The sequence below is a fragment of the Lepisosteus platostomus genome, chromosome 9, assembly GCF_059453375.1.
Source record: "Lepisosteus platostomus isolate fLepPlt1 chromosome 9, fLepPlt1.hap1, whole genome shotgun sequence".
Taxonomy (NCBI): domain Eukaryota; kingdom Metazoa; phylum Chordata; class Actinopteri; order Semionotiformes; family Lepisosteidae; genus Lepisosteus; species Lepisosteus platostomus.
In genome coordinates, this window is record NC_142619.1 from 9,050,672 (window position 1) to 9,069,342 (window position 18,671).

The 18,671-nt window shown below is 35.9% G+C and overlaps 1 protein-coding gene across 10 annotated transcripts in view; it reads left to right on the top strand.

Moving 5' to 3' along the window:
• cacna1c (calcium voltage-gated channel subunit alpha1 C) overlaps window positions 1-18,671 on the top strand; it is a 431,114-nt gene that overhangs the window by 327,066 nt on the left and 85,377 nt on the right. For 9 of the 10 annotated variants that reach the window (XM_088646820.1, XM_088646811.1, XM_088646814.1 and 6 more), the window contains exons 10-11: window positions 12,756-12,846; window positions 18,585-18,611. In XM_088646820.1, the coding sequence (XP_088502946.1) occupies window positions 12,756-12,846; window positions 18,585-18,611 (118 nt within the window). The remainder of the gene's footprint in view (window positions 1-12,755; window positions 12,847-18,584; window positions 18,612-18,671) is intronic. The other variant, XM_088646815.1, reaches the window with a different exon arrangement.

Below are 18,671 nucleotides of genomic sequence, written 5' to 3' on the forward strand. Positions count from 1 at the left end.
GAAGCATAATTAAGTTATTGTGGGCTGTAAAATCAGATGTACAGACCTGTCTAAAGGATGAAAAGGATGCTTTGTGTGGTGATGTGGAGATGGCTGCAGAGTCTGATGCTACATAATTCAGCAAAGGTTGCTGTTATATTCTTTTGCTGATACCATCATCCAAAGCAAAAAACTGCATTAGGTCACACATGTGGAACTTAGGTACAGTATAATGTAATAAACTGCATATTTACAGCATTAGAGTAAGAATCAATGTTCAGGACTCCTGAAGTGTTATAGTAAATAATGTACTAAAACATTAGTATAAGTATAATACCTGATTCTCACTTTCATATGAGTATCTTGTTTTAATACACGGCCATCTAAGTTTTACAGTTGCTTCATTTTTTTGTTTATACAGCCTTTTCAGAACAAAACTTTAGAACTCCCTTTTGGCAGTTTGAAACTGAAGTTTCAGTTTGAAACTGATCTGTACTCTTTTATTACACTGCCTTGCCCTAGACTACAAAGCAAATTTGTGCTCTGGCCCGGTGTCGGGAAAACATAGGGAGACTGAAGAGGTAGAAAGAGGTGTGGTGTTACAGTGGAGTCTAACTAGAAATCCATCAAGTGTGAAAAAAGTAGTTTTGATCAACAGCCCCACCTAGAGTAATCCTTGGGTACCACATGGACAGTTGGTCCCATTACACAATGCCAACATTTTTCACAAAGAAAGTCATGACAGAATGACACATAAAAGAAAGTTATAGCTGTTCTTTATATATGGAAGTAAAAAATAATACACCTTATAGTGCACTGTAGTGCATTTTAAGTTACTAAAATCTGAATCTTGCTTAAAGATGAAAGAAGACTCCCTTTCTTTAAAAAAAAAGTTAATATAGAAAGATTTCCTTTTATACAATCCTCTTTGTGATTACCTAATTTACATAGTGTGAGTCAGAGTCATGTAGTTCGAGTCTGCACAAAAAGTTTTCACCTAAATGAGGGTGAAATTTAGAAAGTGTAAACCTTGGAGGAGTGACGTAATTTTGGGTTTCAGAGACAAAAGTGAAAATGGAGTACTGAGACAAGTGCTTTACTCTGTGTCCTTTGTAAACTGGGGATTTTACTGTGTTTCCTAGGAGATGTTTAATGATTTGCCAATTGTCCTTTACAAGGATGATCTGAAAAGCACAGGCAATGTTGTAGAGCACTTGTATAGGAACAGAAGATACTGACATTATGATTGAATTAGCACTTAACCCTGAGCTCAGGACAGAGGGATTACAGATTCTCTCTCTGCTGGCCCAAAGCACAGAACAGATATTCATACTTAACACAGTCTGCCTCATGGAACAAGAGAGATATTCTTAAGAACAGGCAAATTACTGATGTACAATACTTGGGCTGTGCACTGTTGTATTTGGTATTTCTTTCCAGTAGCGAATAATACATGACACAGTATGGGACTCAAATCGGAATGGAATTCAGTTGTAGCATAGGCGTCATTTTTTTGTTCTTCACATTTTTACCAGTTAAAGGTGATAATTTAATTATTTGTGGATGTCTACCTTAACTCCCAGCAATGAAATACATAGATAGAACATATTTACCTCTAGGCCTTTTTTTAAAAAGAAAATAACACATTTGTACAAGACTCTTTTTTTCCTCCTCTGAAGCAGGAGGACTCATCGTATAGATATGAGGAATTGTTAATTAACTTTTCAGTCACAGACAGATGTTGTTATTTCATGATATGAGGAGATATTTAGGGTACCATTTGTATATCAGCACTGCAGTGCTGCACTGTCTCTTATTGTTCATTGAGACAGCTCTAATGCTGCGTTTATACAGGCTTATAAAGGCCTGAGGCCCATGTTTCTCTATCATCTATCCTGTGCTGAGCCTAAATGAGCATGAGAGGGGGAGGAAAGGATTCATAATAGGATTGCCAAGGAGATGTCATTTATCTCCACAAGAGAGCAAAACCTATTATATTTCACAAGGGGTGAAGATGCCATGAGTTATAGAGACCTTTTCTCTATACTGGATATAAATGTTACTTCATGCACAAAGCCATTAGGTATCCTGTACACAGGGCTGAATTGAATCTTAACTTTCAGTGCAAACCCCTTTTCTCTAGGATATCATAATTATTGTCTTTGGAATAAACTCTGTCTGGTTTATAGAGGTTGCAGGGTTTTTTTTCTTTGTCAATAAAACTGACAGAAAAAAAATCCCAAAGCTCACAGCATACAGTATGTGCACCCATTGCATGTACTGTATATAGTGTACGTACTGTAATAGCCTAGTGTAGTTTAGTGTTTCAGGTAAATAATACAAGTTTTAAAGTATGTGTAGCAGGTTGTTTTCATGTAAGGTATATTTGGTGTTTTTAAAGCTTTATTTTTTTTCTTCTATTAATTGGAAAAAAAAGTTGCTCTGTAACATCAACTGTGAACATCAACCCATAGTGCTGAGTTGATGCATGGGCTCCCAAGCAGAAATTAATTTCATGTTTGAGATTTTCCATTGTTGTTAAGTAGTAAAATAGTCAGATATCAATTATGTTTTAATTTTTTTTCATTTCATAAAAAATTAAATGTGCATAATGTCTAATATATTATGCCTATTCATACTTATACTACTCTAACTGTTTACTGTACAGGATTGTTGATGGAGTATAGTATTTATAGCTACACTCTAAAGATTAGATGTAAGAAATTATTTATAATGAAATTGTTTTATTACTGTATTTAAGAGTAGAAATTACCTCCTTGTGTACAAGCAGTTATGATTTCTTGATTTTTTAAAAGCCTTCTTCAACATGGTGTAATAATGTGATATATATATATTTAATTTACTGGAAAGATAATAAATTGGAATAGTAAATTACAAGTGTATCTTGAGTGCTGACAAGAATCAATCAAATGCAATAACAGGCAGTTTCACACACCACATATTCTAAATATGCAATTAATTAATACAACACCAAAACATGCATAGTAAACCAACAAGAGTAATAATATATGGGTGAATTGATCTCCCATGATACAAATGGTTGATTGTTCACTCACAGATTTAAAAGGATAAGAATCACATCAAGGATTAAATGTACAGTATCAACAAATGTACAGTACAGTATTTGTTATGGTTCACCTCATAAATTTCCCCCTCACCCCAATGGCATCAGTCTGCAGTGGAACACGACTCCTTGTGCACAGTGATTACCTTCTCATGTGCCCACCCTCTGGTTGCCATCCAAGCTGCCACAGAGTTGGGCTGGCTCCCCCTTTAGCTTCCCCCACTGCTAGCATCCAACAGGTGCTGTGTTGACCCTCGACTCTTTCCCTCTGCCCCACAAGCTTCCACCAGTTAACACAGTTGATACTTTTTTTGTTTTGCGTTTTATGCTTGGAACCTTAATGTCATTTCATCATCTAGGCACATTAACGCTGCGTATTATGTCCCTTTATGTTCATTTGGCTTGTTTCATCGTAACTGAATGACTGAGTATTTATGATAAACTAACTTTGTTCTGTTTACAGAGCTATTGTGATTACAGCATATTACATTTACCCAGGTAATAATAATAATAACCAGGTTGTATTATTAGGTAGGTAGCCCATTCTGCTATATGAGATTTTTTGTTCCTATTTCATTGTCATTATAAATACATCTGCAGGGCTATTACAGTATCTCAAGCAACAAATCATTCTTCAAGGGACCACCAAATCTGCTGTGAAATTAACTATGTTATAAAATGCATTTATTTTGCATTCTTCAGATTACCAATGAGGCAATGCGATTCACTCAGCACTTTGATCAAATGTTTTTTTTTACTTTATTTTCTTCCACAAGAAACACAGAAACAGTCCAGAATATAGAAATTGTTCCATTCCCGTGTTTACCTTCCACAAGGTAATAAGAAAAAATCTTATTGCAATAGAGTAAAACATATTTAGTTTGATCCACCTACAGTATCTTCCAAACCTAAAATTGTCTTGGCACCCATTATTGTACGAACAGACGGTTTACTTGCATTTTAAGTCTGATTTTATGTTTGCTGCCTTTGTTATGAAGTTTAAGGAAGGATTTAAACCTAATTACTACAAAGACTGCATTAATGTCTAATATTGCTTTAATAAACTTCTGTTAGACTCATTTTGTACTAAGTTATTTAGCTAGAATACATAATATTGAATTCAGGATAAATAAAACATACTATAAGTTACGAATGAGAAGAGGTCATTTGGCCTGTCCACTCCATCTGGTAGGTACTGTAGTAGTTAATTGATCCAAATATGTTATTCACTTGTTTTTTGAAAGAATCTGCTTCAACAATATTGCTGAGTAGCTTGGTCCATACACACATAACCCATTGAGCAAACTCCTCTCAGTTTTAAATGAACTGCTATGTAGTTTCTACTCATGTCCTTTGATTCACATTTCACTGTTTTTTCTGAAGAAATTTGCTGGGTTGACTTTATCAGTGCCATTGAGGATTTTGAATACTTTTATCAGATACTGTACCTGTTTCAGTTCCTTTAAACATCATAATTTATTTGATAAGTCTTCGCTGGACTGATTTCAGAGCAGTAATATCTTTTCTATATTGTAGTGACCAGAGTTATGCACAATATTCTAACTGAGGCCTTACAGTACCTGCATGCAAAACCCTGCACTTGTCTACATTAAAAGTCATCTTGCAGGTTGGACCACAGCAAGAAAATGCCCTATTACCCATAAACAGTATAAACAAGCTTGGTGTACATAGAGAAGACAAGAGTCAGATGAACAAAGGCTGTGAGGTGGGGAATAGGAAAATAACAAATCACATAGGTATGAGCATCATACAGTAGGTGAGCATGAGGAGTTTTGAGAGTTCCAGTCAGTTTTATTTAAAAGCCATACTTGTGTATCTTGAATTGTAATGAAGTACATCTGGAATATGGTCACATTTTGAAGTTTTTGTTTGAAGTAACTTTTAATGTAGCACTATACATTAAATGCTACATATACATATAGGTTCTATTTTGCTTTTCAATAAAATTCTCAATATCAAATTTAAGCAATGTATGCAATAATATATCCCTTTTAGTGTATAAAATGTAAGTGAACATATTAATATATGTCATGTTCTTCCAAAACCATACTCTTCAAGTTTATTTCTCTATATTAGGTTTTTAATCTTACTGACAGTCTTATGAAGATCATTTTAAACAGTCACAACCACCGGTTTTGAGAAATTCACAGACATCGTCCTATTAACCAAACAAAGCAGTAGCACAATCTATCCAGAAGATAGCCAAGGGTGGGCCTAATTAGTTCTGGGATGGAAGATCTCTAAGGAAAACCAACCCAACACTTCAGTATGGTGGCCAGGGACACTCTGGTGTGGGAGGTTGTGGGTGAGTTGTTAAACTGAGGTCATGACCTCTTAGCTATTAAAGAACCTACTGTGTGGCACTTTTTGAAAGAGTAGGAGAATTTTACCAGTCTTTGTTAAATTCCACTCTAAACATCTGTAATTTGAACTACCCTTACATACATACCCTTAAAATCAATTGAAGAAGCACTTTTCCCACTTTAATTTTTGTGTGGTGGGTATCAATTATTATCCAGATACTGTAGCGGCTCCACTTCAGTGGTGGATAAAAAAGGTCTGTGCCCCCCAAAAGTAATGGGACAGAAAAATCAAAACTCTCATTTTTACATTCAAACAATATTTTATACTGTATGTGTTCCTGAGATTAATATAAATAATAAATGTGGTCTATTTATGGGTTATATTTAAGGGTGATATAAATTACCCATGAATTTTATTGATCATATTACAACAAAAGATATATTCTGTGTTCAACGTAGTGATATCAAGTGAACAGAGATATTGGGATCTATTCACCTAAATTACATTTAATTACACTACAGGCAAAAGTTGGGATATACCCTGGACCAGACACCAGTCCATCACAGGGCACACACACACTCACGCCAGGACCATTTTCTCAGAAGCCGTGTGTCTTTGGACTGTGGGAGGAAACCAGAGTACACAGAGGAAACCCACACAAACACAGGGAAAACATACAAACTCCACACAGACTGCACTCCAGGAATTAAACCCAGGGCCCCAGCCCACTTTATCTTGAGAATTTTGGATGGTTTTGGGAGATCAAGTCATGTATTTTTGCTGTGCCCTGATCTGTGTATGAATGTGGCTTTCTTTAAAGACCTTGCTTGGAACAGGGACTCTTTAAGAAATTGACAGTCACATTCTGAAGAGGTGACTCCATCCTGTGCATTTTTTGTTATGTGTACTGTATGTGGTAATACTGTATATCTGTGAGTGCGTGCACTAATACCCATTAGTGCTCAGGTCTGTCAAATGACATTGCCCATCTTATTTGTGGAAGGAATCACCCTGGCCGACTTGCTTGACAAGAAGAGAGGAAAATTTGCTTGGTTTAGTCACTCCAGTGACACCCATGGTAAATGTTCAGAGTGTCTGTGTGCCGCCGTCCTCAATATGTGGTTACTGTCAGGTGGAAATGTAAACTGTCTTGGGCTTTTGGTCACTTTGTGTTGTGTCTGTGTTGCTCTCTATTTTTGTGGGTGTTTTGTTATGCACCCTTAATCAATAAGATATGACTTGAGCTGGCTATTACCTCCCCCTAACCCATAGTCCTCAGGGCTAATAGAATAGATATGGGAAAGGACTGTTTACTGCCTTTGGGAATTCCTACACTCCCTTTCTTAGCACCTCTTACATTCATCTGTTGTTGATAATTTCAGCAAGAGGTATCCTTCACTGTTGCTTAACAACTTCTCAACACATTCCTGAAGACCCATGTACAGTTGTGTGACACAGCAATGGAATTCTGCTCCTAAAAACACGGCTGAGATTGATCCATTTTTCAAACAGTCTGTTTATTGGAATATTCTTACAATGGCATGAATTGTGCTTTGTAGAAAAACCTGTAATCATCCATTTTGCTTTCTTCTCTTTCTTCAAATTATTTCAGTGGAAATTTGGAGGGGTTGACAGCAGTTGCAAAGGGCAATGATGCTTCCTTTCAAAGTTACTGTATGTGGCCAAAATATCTGAAAAACGTTGTAAGATTTTGTAGGAAGGATTTAGCACTCCTGTATTTTAATGATGTAATCAATTACCTATTAGAATAAAGGAAGACCGGGATTATGTAATTTGTGTGTGATTTCCATGTTGGGGTGTAAACAATTTTTTTTGCTCAGCAAAAAAGGTACATATTTTATTTCTTTCATGTATTTGCTTATTTTGTTTAGCAATACAAAAAAGGAATGCCCGATCAAATCCAACCAAAAAAGGTGAAACATACAGTTTAGTATTGTTGCTATACCACTCATAATGCATGATTTTTCCTTGGGAATTCCAGCTGGAATTTGTTAGGCGTTCTACCACAATATCAGTACCTATTGGGTACCTGTTGGGAATTGATTAAATATATTAACTGTGTTGTGACACATGCATATTCATTTGAGGCTGCCGTTTGCTTTATGCAATTTGAAAAATGACAAAGCTTGCTTTCTGGGGGAACGCTACTAAACCATTGAAACCAATATTGGTCGACAAGCTATTTTATCTTGTGTCTTTGTGCATGACATTGTTGTGTGAGAATTTAATGTTCTAAATAGATAGTGATTGCTTGCATTATGTCCTTGCATATTATTCTTGTGCTTATGACACTAACATACTTAAGGCTTTAATACCCTCAATATACCCTCTATTTCAACTGAACCATTTTCTGAAGTTGGGGGAAGCCATGGGCTTTGTGAAACTGGTTAACTTCTGAACGGGTCTGGTAAGGTATGAGTTGGGTGACAGCTCATTCTTGTAAGTCGATCAGCTGTGGATATGAATATGACAGTTTCAGCAGGCCGTTTTTGTTTTCAGGGAAGCACCATCGATTACAGTACATCCGGGGGGCGGTGAAGAAAAAAGCAGCTATCCTTCGTAAGGCATGTGCGTGCGCATGGCCATCACTGTTCTTTGATATGAAGACTAAAAAACTCAAGCTTGTTGCTCCCATATTTGATTTCTTTGCACTCGATGCAATCTTATTTTTCCATGTTAAAAGCCTGCTAGCAGGACTCCAATAATAAAAAAAAATGTAAAACTTAAGCTTTAGAACCTGAATGAATATTCTGAATATGGACGTGCATGTAAACCTCCTATTCTAAAATATTATTCAGACCAGAGACTTTTTAAACCGCTACAAGGCCACTTAAAATATTTGGAATATGTGAATGCATGTCTTTCATATTACAAATATTTTAAATTTGAAGTTTATATTTTTTAAGTCTAAGATTATCTGTGGGTAAGTAGAACAAAATCTGATTTTCTCCACTGGTATTCCATTGCAGCAGTCTGGATTACCATTTTTTTTTATCAAGTTAGAATCATACATCATTTGTACTGCACAGAAACACGGGTTAACTCTTGCTTAAATTGTCTATCCAGGATGCTAGCAATCCAAGTTCCACAGAATTATGTTTTCATTCCTTTTGTCCCGTCGTTTGACACTCAGACAACAAAAATGAAAAAACAAATTGTGCAGAGATCTGTGCGCTGATAGTGCAGCGCACTCCTAAATGTCTCATGACGATCAGGGGATATCCAGGTTTGCATTGGAGTTACTGTACCTGGGTTATGTGCCATGTTTTAGCTAAATTTATACAGATTATTCATTAATAAAGATTGGTTATCTAAAGCAGGCATGGTAAAGTAGTTTGTTCATAATTGCAGTGTACATGTCTGCTAAGGGGATTTTAACCTGACCTTTTCATGTTTGGTCAAGAGCCTTAATCATCCTGATATGCATATAGTCCATTATAATTCTGTTTACTGTACCGCATTACGCGTTGTAAGAAGGCCTACTAAGAAAATTCTCTAATTTTATTTTTTAAAAATGTTATCTGATAAAAATAATCAACTAAATCTGAAAAAATTAGTCTTTTTCAAAGACTTATATTTCAAAGAAGTGAAATTGTGATCTGTCTGTTAAAGTGAAAGCATCTGGTGAGCATTTAGAAGAATATTCACATTCTGAAATTCCATTTTCTGTATAAAGGATATAATTAATTTTCAATAATTGAGGAGAGACTGCTTTAAGATTCTTAAAGTTGTATTGCTTTTGGGAAAAGACCCCTTAGATTTTAGACATACAATAACATTTAAAAGTTTTCAACTTAATTTAAAATAAAAATCTGAAATTCAAAACACAAGTAGAACACAATTGTAACCAAATATGATTTTTTTTTCAGGTGTCTTTTTAAATATGATTTTTTTTTCAGGTGTCTTTTTCTCTTTTAAAAAGAAAACAGCTCCTGAGCAATACAATGCAATGCCGTTTTATATACAGTATACAGTAATTAGTTACCTTTTTACAGCATTTCCCCAGCTATATTTTTATGTACCCATAGTTTAAAATGACCAGTGGTTTTCTTTATTAGCTCTTATCACAACAAACAACCTTCCATCTAGCACTAGACAGGTGAAGAATTACCTGATTTCTTCCAATATTTATGTGAATACATTTTACAATTTAAATCCAAAGATCAGAACAGAGCTAATGCTCTGGACCGAGAACATTTTCCCTGCAAGCTCACTGTCTGAGGCAGTTCGGAGACTCAGTTCAGTAATGTTTATGTAATGTCTCTGATGTGAAGTTTACTGTCTGAAATATTGACAAATAAAAAAGTGACACATATCCTGCCCCACTTCACATGATCCAAAAGAATATTATCCAAAAGATAACAGCAAGGTTTTTTTCAAAATACAAAATTAATTCATCCTTTGCTCTGAGTGAGATCTGTTATTTCCCTTGGAAACGATTTTCTGAGATTATGGATATTGAGCTGGGACACAGCCTTTAAAATAACCCTGCTCAAATTGATGCTGCCTTCAAGGTTTGGGAGCAAAAGGTGCAAAGTTAAACCAAGACCCTTTTTTCTGTGTGTTTACTCTGATACCTTATGTGTAGCAGATGATAAACCTTGATCAATAAGACTTTGTGAAAAAGATCAATAAGGCATTGATCAATGCCTTCAATACTACAGCACTTAAATTAATTTTCGGATGAATAAAAAGTGTGTTGTCCCTGGCATTATTTCCGCTTCTCTTTAAAATAAAGCCTTTTAAGGTCAGAATGTGCCTAACAAAGGTTAAGAAAGATTCATGTTTGCTGGATGTGTTATTTCGCTCCTGCAATAAAATTATTTGCTGTCAATACTCATTGGTCTGTGATGCCATGAATGTTTACTGCAGATGTTCTCTGACTCACCTGCAGCATTCTGGATTTCTTTGTTGAATTATACCGTTTTACAATTGTTCTGCAGTAATTAACATCTGTCTCACTGTCAAATTTGAGTAAATAAGGAGCGAATATTCAATTTGTTTAACAGGCTTTTCCCTGATAATTAAATTTTATTGAATTTTGAAAAGTTATTGTGACATTCATTACTAATTTAAGTACACCTTTAAAAATTTTGACAGTTCAAAGAATGAATAAATAGAAATATAGACTTTTAAATTGATCTATAGGACTTAACTACAGTCCTATTTTTTGCTATTTTTCATTCCATTAAACAACGTTTTGCTCAGATGTTAATAAATCACGGTTTTAGAATTTTCATTTTCCGAGACTGTAATTTAACAGGCAGTAAAAAAAGATTACAGTATATCATTTTGTTTTGACAAACTGAATATGTTTATAAATACTGTGTGCCTTAACAGAGTACTGAATACAGTATTTATTTAGCATCCCCTTGAGCACCAAGGGGAATACAGAAAATAGGAATTAAAAACAGAAGTATATGTGATATACTGACATGTTTTATACAATAAGAATTAAACCCCGTGCAGTGAAGTTAATCACCTGATAAAACACGAGTAACAAATATTAGCAGATCATTTAGTACCAACTTAGAACTTCAACCAAAAATTCAGTTGTAAATTCCAGGATCCTATTCCAACACTTCTGTATTCTAGTGAAAGGATTATTTGAAAAACAGAAAGCTGCCGTCAAGAGCTTATTTTGATTTGTGAGTATGTCAAGGCTCTGATTTAACCTACTTCATGCATTAACAGGGAGAAGGGCACATGGAAAATTTTACAACATATGTATTAACGTTTATTGTATATTCCCAAATAACTGAAAAACTGCCATTGTCCCACACACAAGTAGAATTGTTTTCAAATTGCTACGGAAAAACAGCGTAAGTTACTTTACAAAATTGGTTTAGTTAAAATGTACCCCTACTTTTGGGGCTCAACTGAACTCCTTTCTTCAGTTAAGAATTTTGACACTAGTTGGCTCTGTTATACCATTTTAAAAAGTCTTCAGGATTAATAACAGGATAGATATTTTGGGGACTGTACTATCAGTTTTTATGAATTTCAACCACAATCCATTTTTTTGGAATCAGAGCACATTCTCCTCTATTTTTGTTTTCCAGTTTGTCTTGGTATTTCTCTAACCAAGCTGTCAGATTTCTGATTTCTCAGTTGCCATACAAAGAAGTTAACCATTAGTTATTTTCCAGTAGTTTCCTTTTTCTATTGCAGTACCCTTTTCTCTAATTTCAGTTCATGTCATCTTGTATGCTGATCTCCTTCCAGTTTGCAATTGTACAATTCTGCAGCTGTACTCGGACAGAAATGTGGTTTTGCAAACAATGTGTTACCAACAGAATAAGAAAGATGCAGCATGATGAAGAACTACTGTATGTAGCAAGTCAGAGCTTTTCAGTGCTATCTGTTGCATGTTCACTTATCTAGCTTTGGAATTGCATGCTTTGTCTACCATAGAGATTTATAGTTGGCTGAGATTTAATTTTAGTCTTTAATTAGCCTAAATACGTTTCTTTTGCAATGAATAGTGAGCTTTATTTTAATTTTTGGTTTAGGTCGGAGAGATATGTAAAAGTGTGCGTTCATCTTTTTTTGACAGTCAAACTCATTGATGTTTTTTGGTATAAAAAGCTGTGTCTGATTTTGTTCAAGGAGAAAATGTCCTATCTAGGCAAAGTTTTGCTTTTCCTTCTCTTCATCTTGCTTGTTTTTGCCCAATCAGTGTTGCCAATTTTTCAAACTTTTCAAAGACGAAACTGGCATTCTTTTAGATAATTGGACTATGAACAACATGGTGCAAACTCTTGGAAGCTGGAATAAAACATTAGAGTTTTTCAGTTTATTCAGATCTCTTTAAGGAAACTTTGTATTTACTGCACTACAATCTATAAATTGATGGACTCTTAAGAAGCCCTGTATATTTAGGAGATTTAGGAGAAAAATACTTTTGTTAAAGCTTGTGATTCAAGGGTTCTTTATTATTTTGAGAGTAAAAGTTGGGAACACTGTAGGAGAAAGAAAGTAGCCAAACTCTGCCAAGTCAAAGCACTCTGATAATGGCCAACAATTAACAAATGGCACATTTTTGCAGATTTGTCACGATATGAAAAAAGTAAATGGTCAAGTAAATGGAACTCTTTATAAACAACAGCACACTGGGAGATCTGCAAAAAACAGTCAAACTGAGGTCTTTTCTTAATATTGAGATGAAAAGTTACTCCTCTTGCCAAGAAATTAGGGATCAGATAGAAAACCTCTTTCCCCAAGACTGTTTATTAATTTGAGCTGCAAAGGTCAAGGTAATAACCAGCTTGTAATAATGCTTTTTTTCATAATATTGAGTGGTCTGAGTAAATCATCTGCTCCCCTTTTAATCAACTCCCAACAGTGAGCATGCCCACGAGTGAAACTGAGTCAGTGAACACGGACAACGTGCCTGGAGGAGAGATGGAAGGAGAGAACTGCTGCACCCGGCTTGCGTAAGTTGTGTTGTCATCATTATTTCTTGCTGCCATCTGATTTTCCTCCTTCTTTGTTGGAGGGACGTTCCTGTTGTAGTCCCTACATACTGAGGAGGATTGCTGGGCTAAGCTTCTTGTAGAGCTTCTAATCTCTAAGGAAAAAGAAGACATCATTTGAGTCATACCAGTACTGGTTCTCTCCTGTCCGTCAAGGGTGTTGATCCAGCCAGCACTAGGTATTTAGATGTTTAAGTAGAAGAGCCAGACAGGTCTAGGAATTACTGATTTGTGGCAATAATAATATACAGCACATACAGTATGTGAGTTTCTCTAGCTTCCCTTATGAAAGTCTACCATACTCAGGTTATTAATGTGTTTTCTCTTTATTGTAGTTCTGCCAGATTATCTCCATAATTTGCTATGGTTTTAGCATGCCCTCACAGTGTTTTCCTACCATGGTAAACTATATAAGACACTCCCTAGAAACAAATATTATTATATGTCGTTACATTCCTGTGGTCCAGTGCAGTAAAGCACAAAGAAGATAAACCATAGGAAACTATAGCTAAAAGCAGGCAAAAATGCAATCATAATTTATTAAATCATTATGAATGTTCTTTAGGGCCATATACAGTAAGTGTATATGATACTACCATATCTCTTCTGTTCAGAGCTACAAAGCATGAACATTTTCCAGGCTAAGACAAGAATGTGCAGAACAGTGGCACCAGATTCAATTTTACTGCTTTATTTAATTAAAACTTCAGATACGCAATTTACACATATAGAATAAATGACATGCTATGAAAAAGTACATTCATACTGTAATTACTGCTTCAGTCCTATTACTCTTATGTGAAATTATATATCTTCAAAGGTGTACAGTAGCTACTTTGCAATACTGGCAATATTGCAGTGCAGTGGCTCTGTGGCTAAGGATCTGGACCTGTGGCTGGAAGGTTGCCGGTTCGTATCCTGCGGCCGGCAGAGGAATCCTACTCCGTTGGACCCTCTGAGCAAGGCCCTTAACCCCAACTGCTCCAGGGGTGCCGTATGAATGGCTGACCCTGTGCTCTGACCCCAAGCTTCTCTCCCTGTCTGTGTGTCTCATGGAGAGCAAGTTGGTGTATGAGAACAGACAAATTCCTAATACAATAAATTGTATATGGCCAATAAAGTGATCTGATCTTATCTTAATATTCCAAACAGATTAACAGTTTTGCACATTGCTAAAGTAATAATTACATAATGCATTTACAATATATGTCATATTGTATATAAAATATAGGAGATGCATTGAGAAAGGAAGTATGAACAACTTTGCTTTGATGTACCAGCTTGTTTTTAAACAGATTATTTTAAAAACTTATTTTTTCCCAGAAGCTACAGTATTATTTAACAATAATGCTTTAAAGTGCAAAATCTCTCATCATCTTCAAAAAGTCGCCAATTCAATGTGAGATGACTGATGGAAAAGTAATATGAATTAGAAATAGAAAAACCCAAGTATCTTCATAAACAATGTAAAAAGGCCTCTAAATTTAAACCATTCTCCCCCACAGCTGTTCAAGTGTTTTCTGCAACCTCTCAAAGAATTTCCCCAATCAGGAATTTTGCCATGCGCTCTCTAAGGCTTGACCGCTTCCAAGCCAAGGAAATTCTTCCGTATTTAAACGTTAAATGTATTGATACCCATTTTGTGCTCTGTACTTCTTGTATGTATCGTTTTTCGTTGTTTTGTTTACAAATCCCATTTCTTTTTAAAGACCTTCAGACTTTGCTGTCTGATTCAGCAGGCTTTGGCAGATCTCAGCTTTCTAAACACTCTAAGTCAGGACTGTACATACTGTACAGTAAGACTGCACAGAACAGCCTGCCGATTTCCAGTAAACCATGGTCAGAACCAGACTCCATCAAGAATCTAAAACCTTAAAAACTGGTTACTACAATACTTTCCAATACAATTTGATTTACTGTACTGTATATATACATTATTGTATTCAGGAGATAATACATTTTACAGTAAAGTTAATATAATTATAGATGCCTCATTTCAAAAGAATACCATTCATTTTTATACAAATTTACAAAGTTTAAATTGTGCTTAAACTAATTTTTGGCTTTCTAAATGGAACAATTTATGACAGACACAGTATCATAGAGTCTGCTTCATGCTGTAGCTAACCTGGACAACAAAAAGAACCTACAGCAATATGGGCCAGAACCAGGAAAGATGTAGTTGCTTCTCTAGCTCTCTTACTGGGGCTATAGGCTTATTGCATCCAAAAGGAAAGAAAAAAAAATATGCTGTGAATATAGTTCTCCAACACTGGTGTGGGTCATGTCACTAGCTGACTGTGACTGTGGTGCACAATTAGCAGATTGCCACTGGGAAAGGAAGTCATTTGTAGGTCAGGTCTTAAGGACTTTCAGTGCAGCCATTACTACTACAATAATAATAATTCCTTACATTTATATAGCGCCTTTCTGGACATTCCGCTGAAAGCACTTTACAGGTAATGGGGACTCCCCTCCATAACCACCAATCTGCAGCATCCACCTGGATGATGCAATGGCAGCCATAGTGCACCAGAACGCTCACCTGACATCAGCTATCAGTGGGGGGGAGAGCAGAGTAATGAAGCCAATTCATAGATAGGGATTATTAGGAGGCCATGATTGGTAAGGGTCAATGGGAAATTTGCCCAGGACGCTGGGGTTACCCCTACTCTTTTTAGAAACACCCTGGGATTTGTTTTAATGACCACAGAGATAGTATAGTATAGTGTCCTCATCACTATACTGGGGCATTAGGACCCACATGGACCACAGGGTGAGAACACCCTGCTGGCCCCACTAACACCTCTTCCTGCAGCAACCTTAGTTTTTCCCAGTTCTCCCATCCAAGTACAGACCAGGCTCATATCTGCTTAGCTTCAGTGGGTTTCCAGTTGTGAGTTGCAGAGTGATATGGCTGCTGGCAATATGCACTGGTGACACTGGGAAACATGCCTATTGTCCATACTCTCCTAAATGTCACAATGTGGTTTGAAGCTTTTCATCAAGCTAAATGGCCCTCATAGATAGTTGCCAAAGGATTAATCTGCCGGTCATTATTCTTATCTGAAACATCATTCCAGATACAGTATGGAGGATATACAGTATGATGAGTAATAAAAACAAATGAAAAAAGTTAAAGTCATACAGGAGTATCACTGATCAACCTCTGTGTGCCTCAAAAAACAGCCTACAGTAGTTGTATGTGAGCGCCTGAGCTAAGTGCATGCAGGGATAAGCATCTCTCATACGTACTAATGAGTTAAATGAGTTTTGACAGTACTTCTGTAATAACTACCCAGCAAAGGCCCACCTTCAAATAATAAAATCATCATTTTCAGGCAAGGAGATGAAAGGTACTAGCAGGAGAAATAGCTTTTTGGCATTTCATCTGAAATGAAACAGAGTAATTAAGAGTCTTTCTGAAACAAGGCAGAGCAATTAAGCGTCCCTTTGTTGGGAATGAGTTTACACATTTTCCCTGCAGGTGGATTGGGTCGATATGCTGCAGAACACTGATGTCGCCCCTCCCTACCTTGAAATTGCCTTAATGCACTTAATGTTTCTGTGTACTGTAATACATTACATAACATTTCAATCAAATGTGCTCAAAACAGACCATATGCTTTTGTGTTCTATATTATGCATGAACCAGTACATTTGAATAGAGTCTTTGTGAATAAGCCAAAATAGTGACAATCTTTATTACAATGAATGTGCTCAGTTCTATTCATTCATGAAGCCTGGTTGTGGGCTCTTACCACTTTCTCCCTGAGAATGTACTGTAGTATCATACCAAGGTTTGCTTGGCACTTTTAGAAATATATAGTTTTGCTGTGCACAAAATATCACAGTAAAGCAATATGTCCTAAATCTAAAAAGGTTTGTTAATTTGCTAGTTTTTTTAAAAAAAAGTTTCAACTATCAAAATATGTGAGCACTTAGCATTTTGGAAATATTTTCCATTTAAACAACTTACAACATATTTTTTATAATGTGAACATTCAGTAACTCCCGATATTGTAAAGTTTTTAAAGCCATCTTAACCACTGTGAACCAATTAGGTTATTTGAGACTGATGTCTCACTTCATGATTATTCCTCACCCAAAAAATGAAAAGCTAATTAATCAACAGTTATTTCTTTAACTGGATAAGTTCTTCTGTCATGGGTTAGATTAGCAAAACAACCCTTAAAATGTGAATACATTGTTAATGATTTTTTGTTATTGCAGCAAAAATATACACATCGAAAAGGATATCTACTGTACTGTATTTACTTAGAGTAAATAGATGTCCTTATGTACCCTGGAAACATTGCAGAGATCAAAGACTTTGTTAATGACAGTCTTTTCTGCTAAGATGTCATAGAATAGGAGGACCAGAAGTGACATGCATTGGTGAACAAAATAATAAATATAAATAATTTACCTAGTAAGTAATGATATTTCAGTGGTCACCAGATAAGGGCTCAGGTATGGAAATCCATAATAAAAACCATAGGATTCATCTGTGTGTTATGACAGGACCTTTACACTTACTGTAAGTAGTGTGAGATTGTGCTTTGCATTACAAAACAGCTTTAAAAAGTATATAGTATACATAGTATATAAGGAGAACATGAGGGTTGTTACCAGGACTCTCAGTTATCACGTCATTCTCAGTTTTTGTTTTTCCTCAGAATGTAGGGAAGCTAAAGCAGTGGCTCTTTTATGGGTTGGTTTTCTTGCAGTAGTTTAGCAGATTGTAGATTTCTCACTTGTACAAAGTAACTCAGTTACTGAAGACATTTTAAACTGTATGAGCATTCAGTCATACCTGTGCCTTAAAACTGGAATGTGACTTCAGGCAGATTTGAGGACTTTACTCTACAGTAGCTCAGGTTTCAAAACACCATGCAATGTAAAGCAAGATAGTTTTGTGTTTCTTTGTAAATGTAAGCATTTTAAACTTTCTACTAAGCAATGCCAGTCTTAGAGGAATACTCTATCTTCCTTTTATTTGATTTGCAGCTTGTTATGCACACGTTGTGTTTTCCAATTTATTTTTTAGTGACAAAACAAGGCAATGACATCCAATGACAACAATGACTGGCATCACAAGTAAAAAGATGTATGGCCTTGTTATGTAGGGGAAGGGAAGACATGTTGACGTTTAACTCTTCCTTCATGAATCTCAGTCAAAACAATATTAATGCATGATATAACGTTATGTCCCAGTTTCAAGAGGAAAAATATTGCAACTCATTGCATCGGTTCATTGCAACACAATTTTCTACCTCAGGAGTGACTGTGTCCTGCTTTGGTGCCTGTGTCAGTTTCTTGGATCATGATCATCCTACTGCATCTGGTCCACACTGAATACAAAGAAAAACATTAGTTATGAAAATACTTTGTATGTGGTGAATAGTTCTGTGAGAAAGCTGAATAAGGAGATACAGACCACTTAACAAGCAAAAAATAAATACAAATTTCTCAAAATGTCTCTCAGGCCAACAAGAGTTACCATGATATTAGGAAAGGACTCACAGCTAAAGTTCTGAGGTTTCATGAGTACAGACAAATGTTGCTCCTCTGTGATTGACCTCCACTGTTAATGTGCTGTTTACTGTTGTTCCTGCAATTGTCTTCTGTTTTGTTTTTTGAAGCAGTCTTCTGTAATGTCCTGTTGTATGTATAATCCATTCTGTTTTTTGTTCCAGAAATAGGATCTCCAAATCCAAGTTCAGGTTAGTACATTGTAACAGCGGCAGTTCTTTACAACAGCAGTCTGTCTCGTGGCTATTGGT